The sequence below is a fragment of the Solanum pennellii genome, chromosome 10 (assembly GCF_001406875.1).
Source record: "Solanum pennellii chromosome 10, SPENNV200".
NCBI lineage: Eukaryota > Viridiplantae > Streptophyta > Magnoliopsida > Solanales > Solanaceae > Solanum > Solanum pennellii.
Window position 1 is genome coordinate 77,897,630 of NC_028646.1, and position 21,226 is coordinate 77,918,855.

Sequence of the window (21,226 nt, forward strand, 5' to 3'; positions counted from 1 at the left end):
TAAAAACAAAAACAAAAACATGTCAGATTTATAAAATATAAGGGTTAATGACATTTATTATTAATCAATCAAAACAATTAATTTTGATATCTTACTTAGGTTCATTGAGTTCGTGCACTTTTGATCTCTCTGACAGTTCATATGTGTTGTGATAATTTTGATTTGTCACTTTATATAAACTATAATATATTATAGAATATACAAATAGTCAAACCATAACATATTTGATTTTCTACATAAAAGGCCCAAAAATCATACTTTAATGAGAAAATTTGATCACCAAACATAATAAGACTTTATAGCTATAAATTTAATTATTGCGCTTTATAATTAAAATTATATTCGTTGAGATATTGTGGTTGTATTTTTTTGTCCCGTCTTTATATTTCAAATATACAATTAAGGCAAGTATATGAATTTTATATAATTAATAATTTTTTAGAACTCTATTTGTATATTTCGTTTGTCAATATATAAACAACGTAGTTTATTATGATTTTTTCGTAAACCTCCTATAAATAGTTAAGGTAAACATATACAAAATTATGAATTTATACAATTAAGAACAAAATTATGCAAATATCGAATATATGCAAATCAGACGGATAGCAAAATTGGCGAAACTATAGTTGCAAATTAGAATTTCCTAAACAGTACCTATAACATTCAATATAATTTAAAATTTTAAGTATTTGCCATTCTGCCAAAATTTCTCTATTTTGAATTGATTAAAAATAGGATTGAATCATATATCACAAAAATAAAATACAAAATTGATCAATAACTTTAGGGACTAGAAGTGTTATTATTCATAAATTATAATTTAGTAATAATGTCTGTGGGGTTTATAACCATTTTCATTTAATGTTAATTATTACTAAATCCTTAATTAATATAGGACAAGTATTGAGCAACTGTCAGAAAAAAAAAAGTAAACATTGATTAATGATTAAGCAAACACCATGTGAACTCAATTGTCTACCAATTACAAGTATTAAAAAATTAATAAGAAGATTATTTTTGTAATTAACCCCTTAAAAAATTGAAAATTTTAAAATAAATGTAGATACTTTAAAAAAAGAAATTAATTGCAAGGATAATATAGAAAAATTGTAATTAATTTTCTTGATATAGTAAAATAATTAACTAACATGAAATAACTATTTTTAATAAGATGATCAACTAATATAGAGTAGAGAAAGTATAACCCGTCAATTTCATTAATTATCTTAACTTGTCAATTAATAAAAGACTATTTATCCACTCCTTTCTTGTTATAAATATCATTAATTTCTTATCTAATCTACTATTTTATTGGATTAGATATGAACCTAATAAATGGGAGAGTTAATAATTAGCTCAAAGTTCAAGCTTACATGAATTAGATGAACTATGATTTTATAGGCTAATTTTGTCTATCTCTAACTATACCTATCAAATCACACAACTTAAAATATATATATATATATAACAAAAATTTCAGACAAAAATTACTTGATTGACGTAAACCTATAAATATTACTCAAATACATTGAAGAACAGAAAAAAAAAAGATTAAATTGGTCTTGAAAAACATACATAAAATAAAAATTACAAAATAATACAAGATTAAATACCACATAAATTTATAATTGGACTAGCAAACTTCAGAAGCTCTGGAGCTCTTACAAATATAGCCATATCTTGTTCATCCCAACATGACTATGACTTCAACTCCACCTCCACCTCCACTTTGGTTATCCAGTAAATAGAACTACTTGTTGAGAGGCCCATTTTCCATGCTCACCCTAATGGGCCTTCCCAACCATAATTTTTTAAAAAGTTTCCTATTGGGTGTTCGGTATCCATATTGAAGCTTGATTATTCTTGATTCGTGTTGCTAGGGCTCCATTATGGAGGAAAATGCTTCGTACCAAGGATTTTTTCATAAGAAAAGCTCGAACCCGAGATGTTGATTAAAAAAGGAACAACCTCACTACACCTTCATTTTTTGAGATTTGTTATTACTTTACATTTTTTAGGAGAATAGAAAAGAATATTATTGGGAGTGGGGTTCTGGGACAGGGTTGGCTTCTTTGGTTGAGGTTGAAAATCAGGTCTCTAGTGGGGTTCTGGGTCAGGGTTGGGTTCTTTGGTTGAGGTTGAAAATCAGGTCTCTCACGTCGAGGGTCCCAAGTAAAAGTAGGGAGTCGGGTCTTGAATCGAGGCTGGGGTAGAGAGTTAGGTCAGGGTCTTGAGTTGGGATCAAGACCTGACTCCATACCTCGATACGAGACCAGACTTCCAACTTCGGCCTAGACCCAACTCCCAACCTTTACCAAAGTCCTAACCTTGACTTGGGACCTGATTTTGACCCCGATCTCGACTTGTACCAACTCTCATTTCTGACATCAATCCAAGAGTTGAATTCAGTTCCAAGCCCTAGATCCAAGATCGAAGTTTTCATTCCTGACCCTTGATCTGGCCTTAGACTCAACAATATAACTTCTGATTGGAGACTCAATTTTGACCTTGACCCATGATCCGACTCCAACCCTGACTTGAGGTTCGTGTATGTGTTATTAAAGGGTGGAAATTCAGATTCAGTGTCATACTATTTGTCTAGATTATATCTAAATGTTTTGAAGTAAATCTTTTTTGACTAATGGAACACGAAAAAATAAATAAGAAAATCAAACATTTTCCTTCCTACTAAACACACCCTTGATAAATCTCGAAAGACAACTACAAATTTAAAAGCGACAACACTCTATTATTTCACATATCTCATTATAATACTATTCATACTTTCTATTTTTTTCACGAACTATTTCCTTTGGTTATTTAAGAATTACTCTTTCTACATCAACATCAGTATTGCTTTTTACTATCTCTTACAACAAAACCTCCAAATTTATATATATGAAAAAACGCTAGAAAATAAAATAAAATAAAATTTGTTCGTTACAAATTAAATTTTTTTGAAGCCAAAGAATTTTCACATGTCTATTACCAAAATTATCACATAGACCATAATCAATACTCATAATGGTTTGCGTGCCAGAACTACCCATTCTTTAATTGAGTAATTTCTTTTTTTGTCTTAATTTATTTATATATACGTTGAGTTTTTATCCCAGAAGACCGTAAATGTCCTCAACAGTTAACTACCCAAATTTTTAATGATGTGATAAATCACATGCGACTAAATCCCCCACCAAAGCGTTTTCAACTAGGATTTGCTTTTAAAAAACTAGACCTTTAGCGGCTCCAAAAGCTAAGTCACCAAAAAATTTCAAATGATTGACACTAAAGGTTTTGAGTGATTTTTTAGCGGCGTCTAAGGTTTCAATAACATTCACTAGTAAAACCTACTATTTCAACAAACAAACTAATACGATAATTAATTTTCGATTGCAACTTAATTTTTTAAAATAAATAATATGTACTATTAATATTAAAAACATCCAATATTACTACAAAATCATCAAAATTACTTCTCGACTCAAATCTCCTACTATATAATGCATCATTGTACCTTTTATGCATGCATATACGTATGATATAAATATAAAACACCTTCAAATTCCTCCTTGATCAATATCATTTGTGATGAAGAAAAAAAAACAGAACATCATAATTCAATGCTAAAAATCAATGAAATCTTACGTGGCGATATCTGGGCGTTTGTCGCGACTTTTATCGCCGCTAAAGGTCTAATTTTTTTTTAAAATGAATCCTAATTTGCAACTCTTAGGTGGAGGAATTACCGGATTAGTCCCACGTGATTTGTCACGTCACTAAAATTTTGGATTGTTAACTATTGAGGGTATTTGTAATCTTTTAGGATAACAGAGGGGGTATTTTTTGTCCCATATATAAGAAAAATGATATAAGTAATTTGTTTCGCATAGTTCAGAGGCAATTTTGACTCTTTTTCAAAAAAATAATTATATTTCAGTTTCTTGATTCTATAAATGGTAGCTCTAGTGAATAGTTTTACTTAACCAATATAGAAAGCATAATGGTGTCATCACTTGTTTCATTGATTTCCAAGAAAATAATCAAACCTTCTATCCTCACTCCTCCTACTAAAATACCTCACCAACTTTCATTTGTTGATCAAGTTATGCATATGTCTATTCCTATGGCATTTTTCTACCCAAAAATTGGTAACTATGAACCTACACATGTGCCTCAAATTCTTGAAAACTCACTCTCAAAACTTCTTTCATTTTATTATCCTTATGCTGGAAGATTGAATAAAGATAATGGTAATTATGTTGATTGTAATGATATGGGAGTTGAGTTATCACATGTTCATGTACATTGTCCCATGTCTCAAATTCTTAGACAACCATACACCAATAGTGAACATGTTGTTTTTCCTGTTGAGCAACCTTATGCCCACATGAATGAAGGAAATTTAGCTACAACTCAAGTAAGGATAGTTCATTTGATTTCTTGTTTTGTTTAACCATCTATATTATCATTTAAGTCATATATCCACTTTAAAACAATTTGAGATATGTAGTATATGAATTTTTGTATTCAATTGAAGTTCGGGCACATATGAATGAAGTTCAACTATTTTTGTCTGAACTTCAGTATTGTTTAGTAAAGTTTATGTACTTTTACTTGATGTTTACGTACATGCTATTGAAGTTCAACTATTCGTGATATTTTGATCAGGTAAGCCATTTTGATTGCGGAGGTATAGCAATTGGTGGGTGCTTATCACACAAGATCGGAGATGGTTGCACCACAAGCAATTTCTTCAATAATTGGGGAATTTTGACTCGTGATATTAATGCAACACTTTCTCTCGCGCATGAATTAAAAGTTCAAAATCCTACTCGCGTTGAAGTTGTGGGTGCACTTCTCTACAAATGTGCTTTAGTTACCAGAGGAGTTAATAACTCGGGTTCATTTAAACCATCTTCCCTCTTTTAAGTTGCAAATATGCGCCATAGGCTCAATCCACCTTTGTCTTTATAACACATGTGGAAATATATTATCTGGTTATTTCGTGGAAACAAATAACGAAAAAGACGAAAATGGTAGGTGAAATGAGGAAGGGGAAATTGAATCTTCATCCTAAGGAAAGTGCCTTTGTCTTAGAGGTAGTTAAATCAATTAAAAAGGGGAAAACACCATTTCATAGCAATGATGAAGTTGATAATTATTTTTGTACTAGTTTGATTGAGTTTCCATTATATAAAGTGGACTTTGGTTGGGGAAGGCCCATTAGAGTGGGCATGGGAGCTGGGCCTTTTGACAAGTTCTTCATTTTATTGGATAACCAAAAGTGAAGGTGGAGTTGAAGTTATAGTCATGTTGGATGAACAAAATATGGCTATATTTGAAAGAGATTTAGAGCTTCTTGAGCTTGCTAGTCCAATTACAAATCTTTAATTATAAACTATTTGATTTTTGTGTTGTTTTATGAAATCTCCAATGTGTGTTTGTGTTTTAATTGTTTGCTTTATGTTGTTTATCATGTAACATATGTATTCACGTCAGTGGATTTTATAAAGAGTGTGCATAATTTTAAAAAGTACTCCTGTCTAATTATTTATCACATTTTTTTGAAACTGATCTGATGTGAATTTTGACTAATAAAAATGTTTAAAAACACCCTCAACCTTCTGCTTTGCACTTCAAACACTCATTTTACCATTGAGCCAGCTCCTATAATTACTCAAGTGTGTGCAAACCTAAATATATATTAAAATATCGTAAATTGGTCTCGTAGGTACGGTATAACTTTCCGACGAAGGGTGTTCACTTGCGCACCCTTCGTTAGCTGTAGCTCCGCCCCTGATTCACGTGAATTCAAATTATATTTAAATATTTGAATAATATTCTTTTTACTAATCCAATACAAAAAAAATTAAGAAAATCAAACATTTCCCCGTCATACCAAAACGTAATTTCAAAAGACTGATATAAAGTTAAAAAAATAACACTCTTTTATTTCACGCACCTCATCTAGTCAGATTTTCTTTTTTTTTTTCATAGACAATTTTCTTACAATATTGTCTACGAATTATTCTTACTCAATATTGCTTCTTACTCTTTCTTTTTTGTGGTATTTATTTTGGAGCCAATCATTCACAAACACATGTCTATTACCAAAATTATCTCATAGAATAGACCCACACTGTATACATATAATGGCTTTGCGTAAATAAACTAACAATTCTTTAATTTACAATTTACATGGAATTAATTAGCTCCAAACGTTATTATCAGTCAAGTAAACACACTCATACGAATAGAATTCTCTTATTATATAAAAGGGAGTTCGTGTTGAAGCAAGCACGTCTTTGTCACCTTTAACGTGTTTCAAAATAAAATAATAAAAAATTATTTCTTTTATTTTATTTTAATTTAACTAGTGTATAATTTTATCGAAAAAAGCTACTTTCATCAACGTGCCTCCTTAAACATATTTTGATTTTTTTCCAAAATTATGGAATCCTTTTTATCGATGGATAGGGTGAAATTTGAAAATGAAGTGTATTGGAGGGAAGGAGCACACAATCAATGTGAAATGCCACTTGTGAAACTTGTTTTCCCTACTTCTTTCAGGATCTTCATTTTCGCCAATTCAAGGAACTTATTATCGGAGAGAAAATATTTTCAAACCAAACATGAAAAAATTGAAAACTCCGTACCGAACACACCCTTCACACACACATTAGCTTTCACACTCTAGCAACAACATAACATGTAGTATTAAGTAATATTTTGCAGGTTTACTAGAAACATAAATTCAAGATCAACCAAACACTACACAAGCTTTTATAGAGTGAGCTCTCTCAACTGCCTGAAATATGATCTTTCACAAAAAAGCAAAACATGTCAATCGATCGCAAGGAAGCAAAATCATTAGGTCTATGTTAGTTTCTTGTGCATAGCGTTGGACAGACGAGTTTAGTGCTGTTCAGCATTTGCAACGTGCACTCTGTAACGTTCAGACAAACGTTCAACGACTCTGTTGCCAACAACACTGTCTATGAGTTCATACTTCTTATACGCTGCGTTCAAGATCTCTGTCTGTTTTTTCGCAAGATTCTCCTCCTCCTCTAGTTGATGCTACACAGAAAAAAATGAAATTCCAACATTCATGTTTACTTTAAAAATGAGATCCTCCGCCCATTTTTACTTGTCCAGTGGCACACCCCTCCAGGAGCAATAAATAGAATGACAAATTTATGATATCACTTTTTCAAATATAATAAACTCAATGTTTTCGAAAATGACTATAGTTTATAATAAGGATAAATTAGGAACCAAGTGTTAAATTAACTCTTGATTTTCTAAACTGGACAAGCGAGAGTGGACATATATTTTTAGAACAATGGACGAGTAAAAGTGTGACGGAGAGAGTGTTATGCGCTGAAATGAATAAAGAAAGTTTACCTTGAGGCAAAACTTGGCTTCTTCTGCATGTTTGCTAACCAAATGCTTGATCTTCTCGGTGACCTCAAAATCAGGATCACTGGAGTCCAACCATCGGCATACTATCTTCCTACCAGGTTTTATAGGACGGTCATCGAACATCTCTACTTCAGCAGCACGTGCCCTGACAGGCCTTGGCATGCCACAGATCATAAATGAGGAACTGCTTATCTCGGAGATTATAGTTTTCGCCTGGTCTGCGTTTTCCAGCTCAACCAATGCAGATAGTCCAACGGTCTTTGGTTCAAGGTAGTTTGGGATAAACTTGACCTGAATGACATTCCCAAATTGATCAAGTGAAGCTCTAACGACAGCTTCAGTAGCCGCAGGTGAAAGGCTGTCAATGAGTATAGTACGCTTTACTTTCTCTTCAAAAGCAGCATACTCTTTCATTAAACTTTCCATGATGAGTAATAGCAAATTTCACCTAAGCAGAAGCAATTCACCAGAATCTTTAGAAAAAGAGGTAAACCACAGTTCACATAATTTTGATAACAAATTACTCGCGACACAAATATATAATCTTAGTGCCAATCATGCTGCAACCAACTTAACGTAGTTGAAGGGTATTATGTGTGTGCGCTCGTGTGTGCTCGTGTGTGTACACATTCGTGCTGGAACACCATGATGATGGCTGAAGTGAATCACACCAGCATTCTCAGCTGTCCTCTCCAGTGATTTCTGCTCTTTTGACCCATGGAGCAAAGTTGCAAAAATATGAGTAGCGGAAGTAATCATTACGGAGTTGGGAAATGACACAGCAGGGAGGGACTTGGCTGTAATATTAGAGAGGTTCATCGAAAATGGGAAATAGAAAATAGTGACTGCAAAATAGATGCAATTCCTATGATCTATACAAGCCAGAGTGCATAGCACCAATGTTTTTAGAAAGGTAGATATGCAAGATAGGAGGTTAACCATGTCGTGAGAAGCTTGCTGGGGATTACTCTATTTCTTATTTGATTGAATTTGGCGTTAGCAACTTCTCTTGGGGTCTTCCAAGGTCCATGGACGTAATCTAAACTACAAACGGGCGGAGTTGTTCTATGACTTAGCAACAGCAAAAGGATAATGGAACGTACTCTGATGTCTTGGAGTAACTTAATGAGACATTTTCTGGAAGAAAGAATAATTAAGTCCTGTAACTTCTCGATACATTGGAATTTTCGGACTTAATTCTGGATATAGATCCGAAAGAGATTCCATTGACAAGAGGAAGATTCACTTGGCTGATTGGAGAAAACATAGGGAAGTTTTACAAGCTCGAACAATTTCAATCTCAGTAAATTGGGAAGAGAAATATGCAAATACAAGGGAGTCTTTACTACTGAGACTTCTTTATGATCACTAACCAATAATGCTGGATTTGAATAGATAATCAAGACACCTATCAGATTTGAGAACGTGCATTTTGAAAGGAAGGGTTTGAATACCAAGTAAAGAACTGGTTGGATTCAAAGTCCAAGAAGTTGACAAATAGGATTTATCATGAATCTAAAAGGAAAACTGAGAAGATTGGCATCAGTAAAGGACACAATAGGGAAACATGAAAATGTAGAACATGGTGGATCAAGAAAGCAGGCAAAAACACTAGATTTTGTATAGACTGGAAAATACACATCGCTGCTACTACAGTATCTCCAAATTGTTCATTACTGACAGAATAATTGAAAACACAAATGAGAATTAGAATGAAATCTTTTACTTCCAACAGTGGAAGAAATTCATCTTGCAGGTTTAGTAAAAGAGAAAACTTAAGTAGAGAGTTAAGCAGTCATAGAAGCAGAAACTTCACCAGCAGGATATATGCTACCAGGTCGGATAGATGCACAACGGGTTTATATTGAAAATGTTGGGTGATAGCCGATAGGTAAGAGAGATGTCCTGACAGCCTTCTATCTTCAGGATGGACTAGATGCATCTTCAAGAAACGAGATGAGCTTGATTGAGCTACTAATTTCCACTCGTTGTAGCTCAAATATAAGTATCTATAACTATTAGATTAATGCCAAAGTTGTTGCCTTAGAGGTTAGAAGTAGTCAAAGTATCGGATGCACAGAACATATTTCTTTGAGAAAGCCAGCAGAGTCGCATACAGTTAGTAAATGAATGTCTGGATGTGGATTGAAAGAGGAAACCTATTACTAGCGTGTAAGCTGAATATTTGAAAAACATGTAACCATGTGAGCCGGGAAAGGAGGATGAAACAATGAGTCATCTCTTATTTGCATAGTGAGGTGGTAAAACTTGTAAAGATATCTGGACTATATTTTTCTTCCTGTGACTGATACGGCAATGCCTAAAGCCGTTATAAAGTGCTTAACCACCTTGAGGTGCTTTGTGGAATTTTAAAAAAAGTATAAACTTAAGAACCTAACAGCTTACAAGATTCAACATCATGTAGGCAAGAAATATGAACCAAAACTAGACAATTTCAGAAGAAAGATTCGTAAAGCTTTTGCAGCACCAACTTGGTGCTTCTAATGTAGTTGTGACTTGTGACTGAACTGTGCAAAATGTGCAATTATTAATAACATTACTAACAAAAAAGGAATAAGTCTCCACTGTCTTTTTACATCAACAGCAACAAACTCATTGTTGTAACTAATGTTAGGGAGGCTGTTCCGATAGACCCTCAGCTGAATGAACAGAACGAACAGTGAAAAAGAAAAGCTAATAACAACAAGCAGAATCAACAAGAAGATAATAAGATACCGAGGCTAAAAAAATAACTAGCACCTAACAACACTGTTGTACACAAGGACATGATACATAACCATTATCTTTTCTACACAGAGACATACACTATACCTACTTGTATAAAAATCACATATGTCAAAGCTCAACCATCATCCAAAATTCAAAATTAATCAGTAACTTCAAAATTTAGTACCTACGTAGCACCCAACTTAACTCAATTTACCCAGCAACATTTACAAGGCCTTCAGAAATATTCAGTTAAAAGAAAAGATCCAATTTTTTTTGTTTCAACAAGATAAAGAATCCAGTATAGTACAACCCCTCCACCTCCAAAATTGAGAATCAAGTACAATAATGAATTCAAGAACACAGATTAAATTTCTTCAACCAAACCTAAATCCCAAGTTCAAGAATCAATTTTTGGCCAACCCCACCTCCTCTAACCCCACAACAACCAAAACCCACAAAATAAAACAAAAAATTAAAAGGGATTAGGGGTTTTCCGATGCTAATTACCTTTGAGTTTTCGCCCAGGTTGATGGAACCTGACTGGAACCTTCTCAAGACCTTGGATTGTGCTATTATGGTGATTTTATAAATTTTCAGTTAAGTCTTAGGAAAACTGCTAAGTTCCTTTTAACCCCCAAAACTATCTTGAAAATTACATATTGGGTCCATATTATCATCTTTTTATAATTATAATAGTATCCCAATTTATGTTTGAAATCTCAAATACACACTTATACTGTACTAAGGTCCTAGTTTTTCCCGAACTTATTTTATAAATAATTTTTCACCCCTTTCAGCCTACGTGGTACTATCTAGCTCAACGCGTGTTGCAATTTTTTTCAAGCTACTGTCACATAAGCCGAAAAGGGTAGAAAATTATATATAAAATAAGTTCATACGGGGTATAGGATCTTAGTATAATATAAGTGTCTCTAAAATTTCGAAATAGGTTGGAAAATACTTTTCCCTAATTATTTCAAGTGTAAATTGGAGGTTAACTTAATAGTGTAAATATTGTTAAATATCCGTACAAAATATTATATGAGTTAAATGGTAAAACTATATTTCAACTATCATATTTTTGCGAAGTCCATATTTCAATTGATCTATTCAAATTATTATATTTTGGTGAGTATCATATATCTATTATAATTTTCTTTGTCTTAAAATATATTTCGTTTTTCAGTGTTGTCAATTGAAATAATATTTGATTAACTCATCATTGAGGTGTTTTAATATGAAAAAAGTGATAGTTTAAATAGTTAAAGAGAACAATGGATAGTCAAGATATAAAACTCGTGAAAAACAGTAATTTATATGTGTTTCTTTCAGCCTCTTGTGGGCAAAATATATTTGTATATAATGTTTATATCGAATCATACTTTATTAACCCATAAGCATATTAGTTGATCGTCTTCTTACATCCTAGTTTATAACGTAATCATAATGAGTGTCCAAAGTAACTCGGTTTTCCACCATACTATGAAACTAGAGTTTCCATAGAGAATAATATATGAACTAGAAAAGTAAGTTAATTTTTTTCTTATTTTTTTATGTTCAATATATAATTAAAATATATTATTCTAAGAATATTTGCATAGAATCTAATAAATATTATGAAAAGGGCATTGAAGTGAGGTGGTGGAGTGAAGTTGAGGTATGCTGAGAGTGAAAAGGATACAATGTGTAACGTCAGAAACATCATTTTTCTAAGAGAAAAGACATAAAGTCAGCATTAAAGTTATTTCGGATTTTCAAAAAGACATCTTAACTTTGCGGGTGTCCTATTACCCCACAAAAGTATTGAATATCATTGTAAAAGGGTCATTTCCACACCTAGTCAGACGTGCGTGAGGCTCACGCTTATATTAATCCGACCCGATTTGTTTAAAAAAATGATAGTCACATGTGATACACACAAGCTATATCTATATTTCCATTAAAACTAAAAAATGTTCTTAAATTAATTTCTCTCGCCCATCAAATTTGCCATTTTCACAGACATTTTTTTTATTAATATACAATCCTTTCCTTCAATCTCTGTTTATCCCTATTCTTTCCGCTAATCAGATCTTCTTCTCGCTTCAGTATATAATTATCTTTTTATGTGATTATTTTTCTCTTTTTTGTTTCTCTTTCTTGATGTTGTAATTAGGTTTTGCTTTGATAATTGTCTTTCTAAGTTTTTGAGTTGAATTTAATTTTAGTATTTTCTCACTTGGGTGTGAACAATTTTTGCTAGATTTGAGTTTTTCAGTCAAAATTATGATTTCGAAATAGAGAAAATTTGAGATTTGATTGCTGAATTGGGACTTTAAGGAAGTTCTTAATAGAGATGATCACAAAGAATAGCTTGAAAATGGTAATGTTTTGAGGAAGAAGACGATTTAAAAAGTAAATAATTAATAAAGAAAACAAGTGCAATATGGCAGTTTTTGATTGGTTTTTGTTAGCAAAAACAAACTTTCACGCGCATGTTGTGTGTGTTCATAAATCGGGTGAGAAAATGGGTCAAAATGGCTCTTTTACAATGATATTTAATACTTTTGTGGGATAATAGAAAACCGATATAGTTAAGGTGTCATTTTAAAAATTCGAGACAACTTTAGATGTCACTTTATGTCTTTTCTCTTTTTCTAGAGAAAATATAATTTAAAATTTTTGATCTACGAGTCATGAGTAAACCGAACACACCAGCTAAGGCCGGTCATCATGGCACACTTGCAAGTCAATAGGAGAGTGGTCTTATCACTAATCCCGAGAGAGGCTATACTCTAAGAGCCAACCGACTCATTATCCGTGAAAGCAAGGATTAAGAAATAGCAATGTATCAAGGGTTGAGCATACCTTCCACCCCTCGTCCTTGCGAGGGTGTTCTCAGTCTAACTAACCACATGAATTAATACTTACAAAAGAAACCAAAGCACTTTTAAATTCACAATTCTATTTACAAGCAACTGGACCAGCAAACGTTGAGGTCAATACGAAAATAAAACCATGTCTATGGGTTCAGAAACCAATTTAACAGAAAGAGCAAACAGTCTAAAGCACAACTTGCTTAGCTATGGACATTAAGTTAGAATACTTGAAATAAACTATACCCCTAAACCTGATAAGATTACATAGACTGGTTAACTCTGCAAGATGGTAATCCAAATATAGTCATTCAATCACTGCAAAGATCGTCAAAACTCACGTCTTCTGATATAGTATCCGATTCGTTAATGGCTGCCAGATTGGGACGGATATTAGTATTGGTATATACTAAGCTAAAGAACTCAAAATCAGATGCCACACAACTAACCTTGATTTTCTTGGTCTCCCTCATCCTGAGGATCCAAAAAGTCGTTGGTATCTGTTGCAAGAAAGGCTGATCCAGAGTAGCCCTCTAGAATCTCTGTATAGAACAGAAAGTAAAAACATATAACTATGTGAAATTGATCAACGATATTATAAGCAGAAGAGAAGGGAACACAAACCAGAAGTGTTGGGAAAATCAGCTGTTAAGTCCGAGAAACTGAAGTTTCGAGGAATCTTTCCCAAGAAACCAAAGGAAGAAGTATCAACACCCCAGGGATCCTCATTCACTGGTTGTACACTTGGCTCAACATTGCTAAAATCTGGAAGAGATGGATTCCCGATTCCAGGAGGGGCCTTCTGGAGAATGCCCCCACCACCATAGTTGCCTGAATAACCAGCTGAGTTGATCATCCCCTCATTTGGTCCTTGCATCAGTCCCAGGTTTGCATGCTGAGGCAATAGCATGTTTGGTGACAAATCAATGCTTCTTGCATGAGCAGAAACATCCATAGCAGCTTGCGCATATGATTGGACTGATGAAGCACCATTTGTGTAACCTTGAGGTAAATTGCCATTAATAGTCGGGTGCATGTTGGCAAGCTTCACATTAGGCTCAGCATGCTCTGTTGCTTGAAAGGTTGAGTTCTGTGCTACTGTCAATATGTGATAGTACATAATCACTTACTTTTCCTTTATCAGTATTTAATAGGATGAAATTGTACAAAACATAAAGCAATATAACAGGTACACAAATGCATAAAATGTGTTTGTTTTCAGAGACTCAATGTACACTCCTCCACCCTTAATCTAAACGAAATAAAAAAAGGGAAACTAAATTAATAACATACACACCATGGTTATCTCACGTCTGACATGCATCTAGAAACTAAAGGAAGATTTCGAGACTATGATGTTGATGATTTGATGAAGCCAAAACTTCATTTATTTCCTCCATTTCTCTCAAACTTTTACTCAATTTTACTTATCAAAATCAAGAAACGGATTTTTATCATATTCACCAACTTCAACAAGTATCAATGATCTCAAATTGAAAACACAATCACAGTGACGAAAGACAAATCCTCTGGGACACTTTTCCTGAAAAAATCCTTCCAACAACTATCTAAGATTCACATTTTGATCTGCCACTTTAAACCCTCAAACCTTTCCTTTGACTATCCAACCTAAAATCCTGTTTGATTGTATGAAAATACAAAGCAAGGAAGCTGAAAATTGGAAAAGAGTGGGAAACTATAACAAATTTTATGATGGAAAAGAAAAACACAGGCATAATATTTATTTCCAAGAAGATCAATAGGGAATCTATGATATTCATGTCTTACCTGGTTGAATCTGAGATCCATTAGACACAGGAACGGATTCAGTTGCATACACACGCATTGACTCAGCCTGTCTCTCAAGCAACTCATTGAATCTCATAATTTGATCTTTTACTATCAGCCTCGTATAATAAGCCCTGAAAAACTCATGATTTTCTTCTTCAAGCCTTTGCCACACTGGAAAAGAGATCAAGATGTCAAATTAACTCCCCGTAGACACATGAAGCACATAGATCACAACCATCAACTACTTGAGATAAGACAGGCCAAACGCATTTTAAAACAAATACTAATAATAATTTCAACACATTTTTCAATTCAATCAGAATAAGCTTAAATATTTTATTTCTGATTGATAAGTAATACTATTCTGAAATAAGTAGGGGGAGGAATGCCTTCTTCCATGATCCCTCTTCAAATAATTCTCTTACTATTCATCCTAATAGATTTAATTCCTTAAATGGTCATCCAAGTAATGAAACCACCCCACTAAAGTCACTTTTTTTTATCACAAGCAAGTTCTTCAACTATTACTTTATCTCTAATGAATTTATCCTAGCCTTTTAAGTTTCTACTATACTCACCTATTTTGCGTAGTTGGCATCTTAAATCTCATTTTAATGACAAACCCCATCAAGTGAACCCACCAAAGACCCAAAATCTGACCCCAAAAAAATTTCTTTTGTATGGAATTCCAGTATTCCACTAACATCAGAAGATCATTAAAATACCTAGTCCATTTGATCATAAAAATCAATCTGCTACATGAGTGTGGATAATCATTGGCTACGATTGTCTGACATACCTGAAGTATAAAATGACGGAAAGGAGGCTAGTTTTCTTTTCTCTGTGTTTATTTTTATTTGTTTGGCGCCAACATCAACTGATATAAAAGGCACAAGTCATTTGTTAGGGTGTCCATTAAATTAATCAGCATATGGTTCATACATTACTAATTGTTCTTTATTTTATAATTGTAATTATTTGGTGATAATATTTAAGAAGGTTATAAGACGAGGTTGGATTTTTAGGGAATTTATTCTATAATTGAAAGAATAAGGAGTCATAGATATTTGTTTTTAATACGAATAAGACATCAGAATATATAAATATACACTTGATTATTAAGTTACTGTATCTTTATGTAAACACGGTATAATTAAACTACTTATTTTCTTGTTGGGTCAGATTTTGGGTCTTAGGTGGGATCAATTAATGAGGTTTTTCATTAAAATGAAACTCATGATGCCAACAAAGCAAATTAGCTGAGTTAAGTAGTTCAAAAGGCTAGGATGATTTTAAAAGAAAAAAGTGATTGTTGAAAGATTTTTGTCAAAAAAAAAAAGTGATTATTTTAGGTTATTTCCATTACTTGGATAACCGACCATATTAGGAATTAACTCCATCATAATAATTCTCATACCAGGTCGTTTTTCTATTTTATTTCCTCAGATTCATTGTCTTCCAAATTAAGTAAATATTAAGAAACTTGAGAGTACAGATAAATATTTCTCTGAAAAAGTCAAAAGCATACTATTAACAAAATAGAAAGAGAGAGCACCCACCGAACTCAGTGAAACTAGGCTGAATCTTTGCCTGATGCAAGAGGGTATCAACAGTTTCCTTCTGGTTCATGTAAAGCTGTAAACATCTTTCAATGAGATTTTGCACCTGAAATCAAAGAAGCTCATGATTAGGAGAGAAAGCACCATACTCTATGATCCTACAAGATGCCCACATCCCAATGAGATACATCTTCTGAGGGTGAAATGTAGAGGTAGAGAACATGTTTCCAACATATCAACAAAAAAATAGAACAAACTACAAAATTCAGTTTTTTCTCTCTTTTTTCGAACATGTAACACAACAACTACTCAATCCAAATCCCAACCAAGTCGGATTCATCTATACGAATCATTAACTATGCATGTAGCTAAATTAAATTATGTGGCACTTTTCGCTTTTCTAATTTAAATAATGTTAATTTTGACCAACATTTTAAAGGGTTAGGCAACAATTCTTGCAGGAGTGAAGTATCCTTTGCATTGAAGTAACTGAAAGAGTTATAAGCAGAAAGAATTATATCTACATATTATGAAATTATCCAGGCAATTCAATCATATACTTGCTGTATATGCTCGGAGAAAATGTGCATGATCTATCTCTTTCCATTTGATTCAGGGCTTATTATATGATTCATACTGGAACAAGAAAACAAATGTTATGATTGTAGCACAATGCTTACCAGTTGTATATCTTCACGCGCGATTTTCCTAACCTGCTCACCAGACATTTCTTCAATCTTCCAATGTTAAAAAGCTCAGCAGAAACTTGATGCAATTTCTGTTGACAAGGTCAGGAAAGAAAAAATTCAACTCTTGCTAACAAAAATAAATAACAATTGATATCACCTGATAAGTTAAAGATAATTAGGGTGTAATTAGCAAAGCACCGCAAAAATAAATAGTAGAAAAGCTAGAACTACACATGAAAGACCCAGCAATATGGCATCAAGCAAAACCACAGCAAACTGCAGGTTGTAGAGTCAAGGAGAAATGTCTAAATGCAAGTAACGCTACGTGTTAAGAATATTGTAAAAATACTGTAATCTCAATTAGGGAGATTAATTATCAGTTAGGATCAATTAAGAAGATTCTTTGCTTGCAATTATGTACTCTTAGAATTCCTTCTATTTTAGGATGATGTACATCACTGTTTAAACTCCCATTAGCTTAACGTAACAATGAAGCTGAAATATTGCCCGAACGTCTTTTCTCTCCTTTTCTGCATGGTACCAGAGATATGGTATAAAGTAACATCTCTGGAACTTCAATTTCTTCTATGTTCGACAAGAGTGAGAGAGAGAGAACCGACACGACAGAAAAGGAGAAGTAACAGAAAAATTAACTAGTGGAAGAATACTTTTCCTCCACAATCTCCTCTCCTACAATTAGTGCTTCTGTATTGCATGGTAGATGTAATCATGTATCGTCAACGTTTCTAGCACATTTGACGTTCACCATTTAAGGATATGACGACCATCTGATCAACAAATAAGAGACATTACAACCTCCAATCAGAAAACAATGATCAAAACAGATGCAAAAATGTGAAACTTGTTATGACATTCTCTTGATCCCAAGCTACTTAATCTATTCCATTTCTGCAAGACCAGTTGTAGAATATAAACTACGTCTAAGGCATTGTGTACAAGTTAGTTTTCCAATGAGGAGCATAGCATGAATTCACCATAGCAAAAAGTTATCTGGTGAAAAGACAAGATGCATTTGTGCATATGTAGTTAGTTAGATATACCTTTTTTAAACTGCAACCTAATCCACCAACATCAGCTGTAAAGCTTTTAAATACCACCTTGTCGTAAACGTTAACATCCAAATGACTTTTGACTTGTTAAAGAAAAGGATAAAAACTAGGTCATAATTGACATGTAACACTTGTTTTAGAATAAATAATTGACACGTAACACTTGGTTTAGAATAAACAATTGGCATGTAAAATCACTACTGCAATGTCCAAACTTAAACCATAAGTTAGTTGGGGCAAAGTTAGAATATTTTAAAATATTTTGGGTATAGGGGTCGGTGGACATGAAGAGGATCTTTGAACGTGTTTTGGGATAGGCGAGGACTTTTCACACTTAAACACAGTTTATTAATTGCCAGCTTTTTAAAAAAAGAAAATAAATCCAACTCACAAACTACTATCATGTAAAGAACTAACAAATAAATTGTAAAAGAGAGAGAGGACTCGTATAGTCTCCAATATGAAGAAAAATGAGGAAAAAAGGTATGGGTACAAGGGCAAAATAATGCTGGGACTGAAGCATATCATTCTAAGTCTACATAGTACGTACACAAGAGGTAAAGCTTCAAGTATCTTGGGTCCATAATTGAAGGAGAGGGGGAGATTTATAATGATGTTGCACATTGTGTTGGAGCGGGGTGGGTGAAACGGAAGCTTGCATCTGGGGTATTTTTCTAGAAGAATGTGTTGCTCACTGTCGTACGAGGCAAAGTGTTGGCCAATTAAGAATGCCCACATTTAAAAAATAAATGTAATGGAGATAAGGATGCTTAGATGGAAGTCCGGGCATACACATGAGAGACATTATAAAGAATGAAGTGCTATGAGATAAGATGGGAGTGGTCTGAGTGGCAAGTAAAATGAGGGAAGTGAGACTAAGATAGTTTCCGCATGTGGTTTACACTTCTGGTTTGTAAAATAATTTACAGCTACACAAACGACGTCACTTATTTTAGACCACAAATTTCAAAAGTTTTTCTTTCATAAACTTTAAACTTCGTGTCAAGTCAAACTAGCTCATATAAAATGGGACGAAGGAAGTATGTGGTTTCTTCTTGTAATTCCAAGCCTCGGTAACTTTTTACCGAGACTCTACTTGCACTAGTGAGAGGTCTCGCACGTGCTTCGTGAAATTAGTGGAGATGCACAAGCTCGCCTGGACACAAACACCATGGAATACAAAAAGAAAAACACACATTTATCATAACCACCATAACTCTATGATCCTTTAAAATGCCCACATCCCAATGAGATACATCATACAGAGTAGATATGTACGCAGACCTTACCCCAAACTCCTACCGTGTGTGAGGTAGAGAACATGTTTCCAACAAATAAACAAAAAAAAATGAGAACAAACAACAAAATTCAATATTTTTTCTTCCCATTTCCAAACATGTAACACAACAACTACTCAATCCAAATCCCAACCAAGTCAAATTCATCTCTACAAAATTACTAATCATTCACTATGCATGTAGCTAAATTTAAACCTATATCACTCCAACATTACAAAAAAAATCAATTTTTCAACCGATTACAACTTCTCTACGTTTACAAATAAGTTCAGTTCAGTCTATCAAGGGCAACCATTTTACAAAATTGAGTCTCAACGAAACTTTACCTCTGCTACAAATCATCAACACTTACAATCTATCGCCGGAAAAAGCCTAATCGGAAACTCACCTATCGTTGCCGGTGCCGGTGCCGTCTGATTTCTGTTCACCGCTTCCTCGTTTTTCTCCTTTTTTTCGCAAAGTTCTTCGAATAGATCACCGAAGGACAAACTCATATATGTACACTTTTTCAGTTTACATATATATATTTGATATTATTATCTATGAAGTCCCTCTACTTTGCTTAAATTATGAATTAACCCCTTATCCAAAATAAAAACAGTTACGACAGTTACCTATCTTTTTCAATAGTGATTTTTATAATTTTATAATTTTTTCCTTATCAACTCCTTCAACTTTTAAAGATTTTTATATTTGGTACTTTGGATTTTTCATATCTATGGTAAAAAAAAGTTTAGTTTATAACTTCATAAAAATGTTAACTTTTTCAAAAGTGATTTTATAATTTTAAGATTTTTTTTTTCTTATCAACACACCAACTTTCCAAGTTTTTAATTTTTTATGTTTATGGTAATAGATACATAAAATGTATAGCTACCTTACTTATTTATATATGAAAATAATATAAATTAAATTTCTATAATAAGATTAGTTTGTAACTTAATAAAAACATTTTTTTTCAATAGTGATTTTATATTTTAAGATTGTTTACCATCAATTTCCATGACTTTTCAAGTTTTTTTACATTTGATATTTAAGTTTAGTCACATAAAAATATTTACATAATCAGATTATTAATATATGGTAACATAACAATAGTAATAAATTTCTATAATGAGTTTAGTTTAAAAGTTGATTAATTTAATAAATATATCAAAGTTCAAACTAATAGATAACTACCATAGCATGTATTTATATCAAGCTATCAATTATAATACTTATCATTAAATACTTCATATATATCATTTGCTTCAATTAATATGCGGATATTAACAATCATACACTTACTTTATTTTTGTTTATCACTAAACTCCTCGTTGACACATTATTCATGGAATATTAAATTTTATCAAATATTTAAACTATTATATCGTGAATTAATTTTAATACCAAAAAAAAAAAAAATCTTTCACAAAGATATGAGAAGTGATTTAACATAAACATCGATATAATGTTTTCATGATTATTTAAACTAAAATTCACACTCGATATCTATAGCAAGCAATAAATATTGGAGTAGCAACCCTATTATATGATGACTTAATTTAATATAATATAATATAATGGAACATTTTCTCAATAGTTTTTCCTATTATTTTTATAATTGAAAAATAGAATAGTATAACAACCTATAGACTTAATTGGCAATAAATAGCCTATTTAAAAAAATTAACAATTTTTTTTCTTTTTAGAAATACGAAAGAATTGAAAAGGTGATTGTTTTAAATAATCTTTTGCTAATTTTAAAGAGAACTGGTTGAAAGTTAGAAGAGAGATGATATAAAATATTTATTATTATTTTTAAACATA

General features: G+C 32.6%; 3 protein-coding genes across 5 annotated transcripts; 1 reads left to right on the forward strand and 2 right to left on the reverse strand.

Annotated features, from left to right (window-relative positions):
- The first annotated feature begins 4,003 nt into the window (after window positions 1-4,003).
- Window positions 4,004-5,443, forward strand: LOC107001982 (acylsugar acyltransferase 3-like). The gene is made up of 2 exons (XM_015199923.2): window positions 4,004-4,420; window positions 4,672-5,443. Exons 1-2 carry the CDS (start codon window positions 4,004-4,006, stop codon window positions 4,930-4,932), a joined length of 678 nt encoding a protein of 225 aa, XP_015055409.2. The 3' UTR covers window positions 4,933-5,443.
- Window positions 5,444-6,695: 1,252 nt separating this feature from the next.
- Window positions 6,696-10,796, reverse strand: LOC107032158. Of its 2 annotated transcripts, none has more exons than XM_015233737.2 (3): window positions 10,663-10,796; window positions 7,408-7,873; window positions 6,696-7,080 (listed from the first exon to the last, which is right to left on the reverse strand). In XM_015233737.2, exons 2-3 carry the CDS (start codon window positions 7,849-7,851, stop codon window positions 6,919-6,921), a joined length of 606 nt encoding a protein of 201 aa, XP_015089223.1. In that variant the 5' UTR covers window positions 7,852-7,873; window positions 10,663-10,796; the 3' UTR covers window positions 6,696-6,918. The 2 variants fall into 2 exon arrangements, with proteins under 2 accessions (XP_015089223.1, XP_027767838.1); XM_027912037.1 differs by lacking the exon at window positions 10,663-10,796 and adding an exon at window positions 10,340-10,600.
- A 2,258-nt stretch (window positions 10,797-13,054) lies between these two features.
- Window positions 13,055-19,900, reverse strand: LOC107001729. Of its 2 annotated transcripts, none has more exons than XM_027912291.1 (7): window positions 19,806-19,900; window positions 17,041-17,138; window positions 16,361-16,466; window positions 14,799-14,972; window positions 13,635-14,105; window positions 13,460-13,552; window positions 13,055-13,383 (listed from the first exon to the last, which is right to left on the reverse strand). In XM_027912291.1, the coding sequence occupies exons 2-7, from the start codon at window positions 17,086-17,088 to the stop codon at window positions 13,322-13,324; spliced, it is 954 nt and encodes a 317-aa protein (XP_027768092.1). In that variant the 5' UTR covers window positions 17,089-17,138; window positions 19,806-19,900; the 3' UTR covers window positions 13,055-13,321. The 2 variants fall into 2 exon arrangements, with proteins under 2 accessions (XP_027768092.1, XP_015055188.1); XM_015199702.2 differs by having other exon boundaries at window positions 13,635-14,108.
- Between the last annotated feature and the right edge of the window lie 1,326 nt (window positions 19,901-21,226).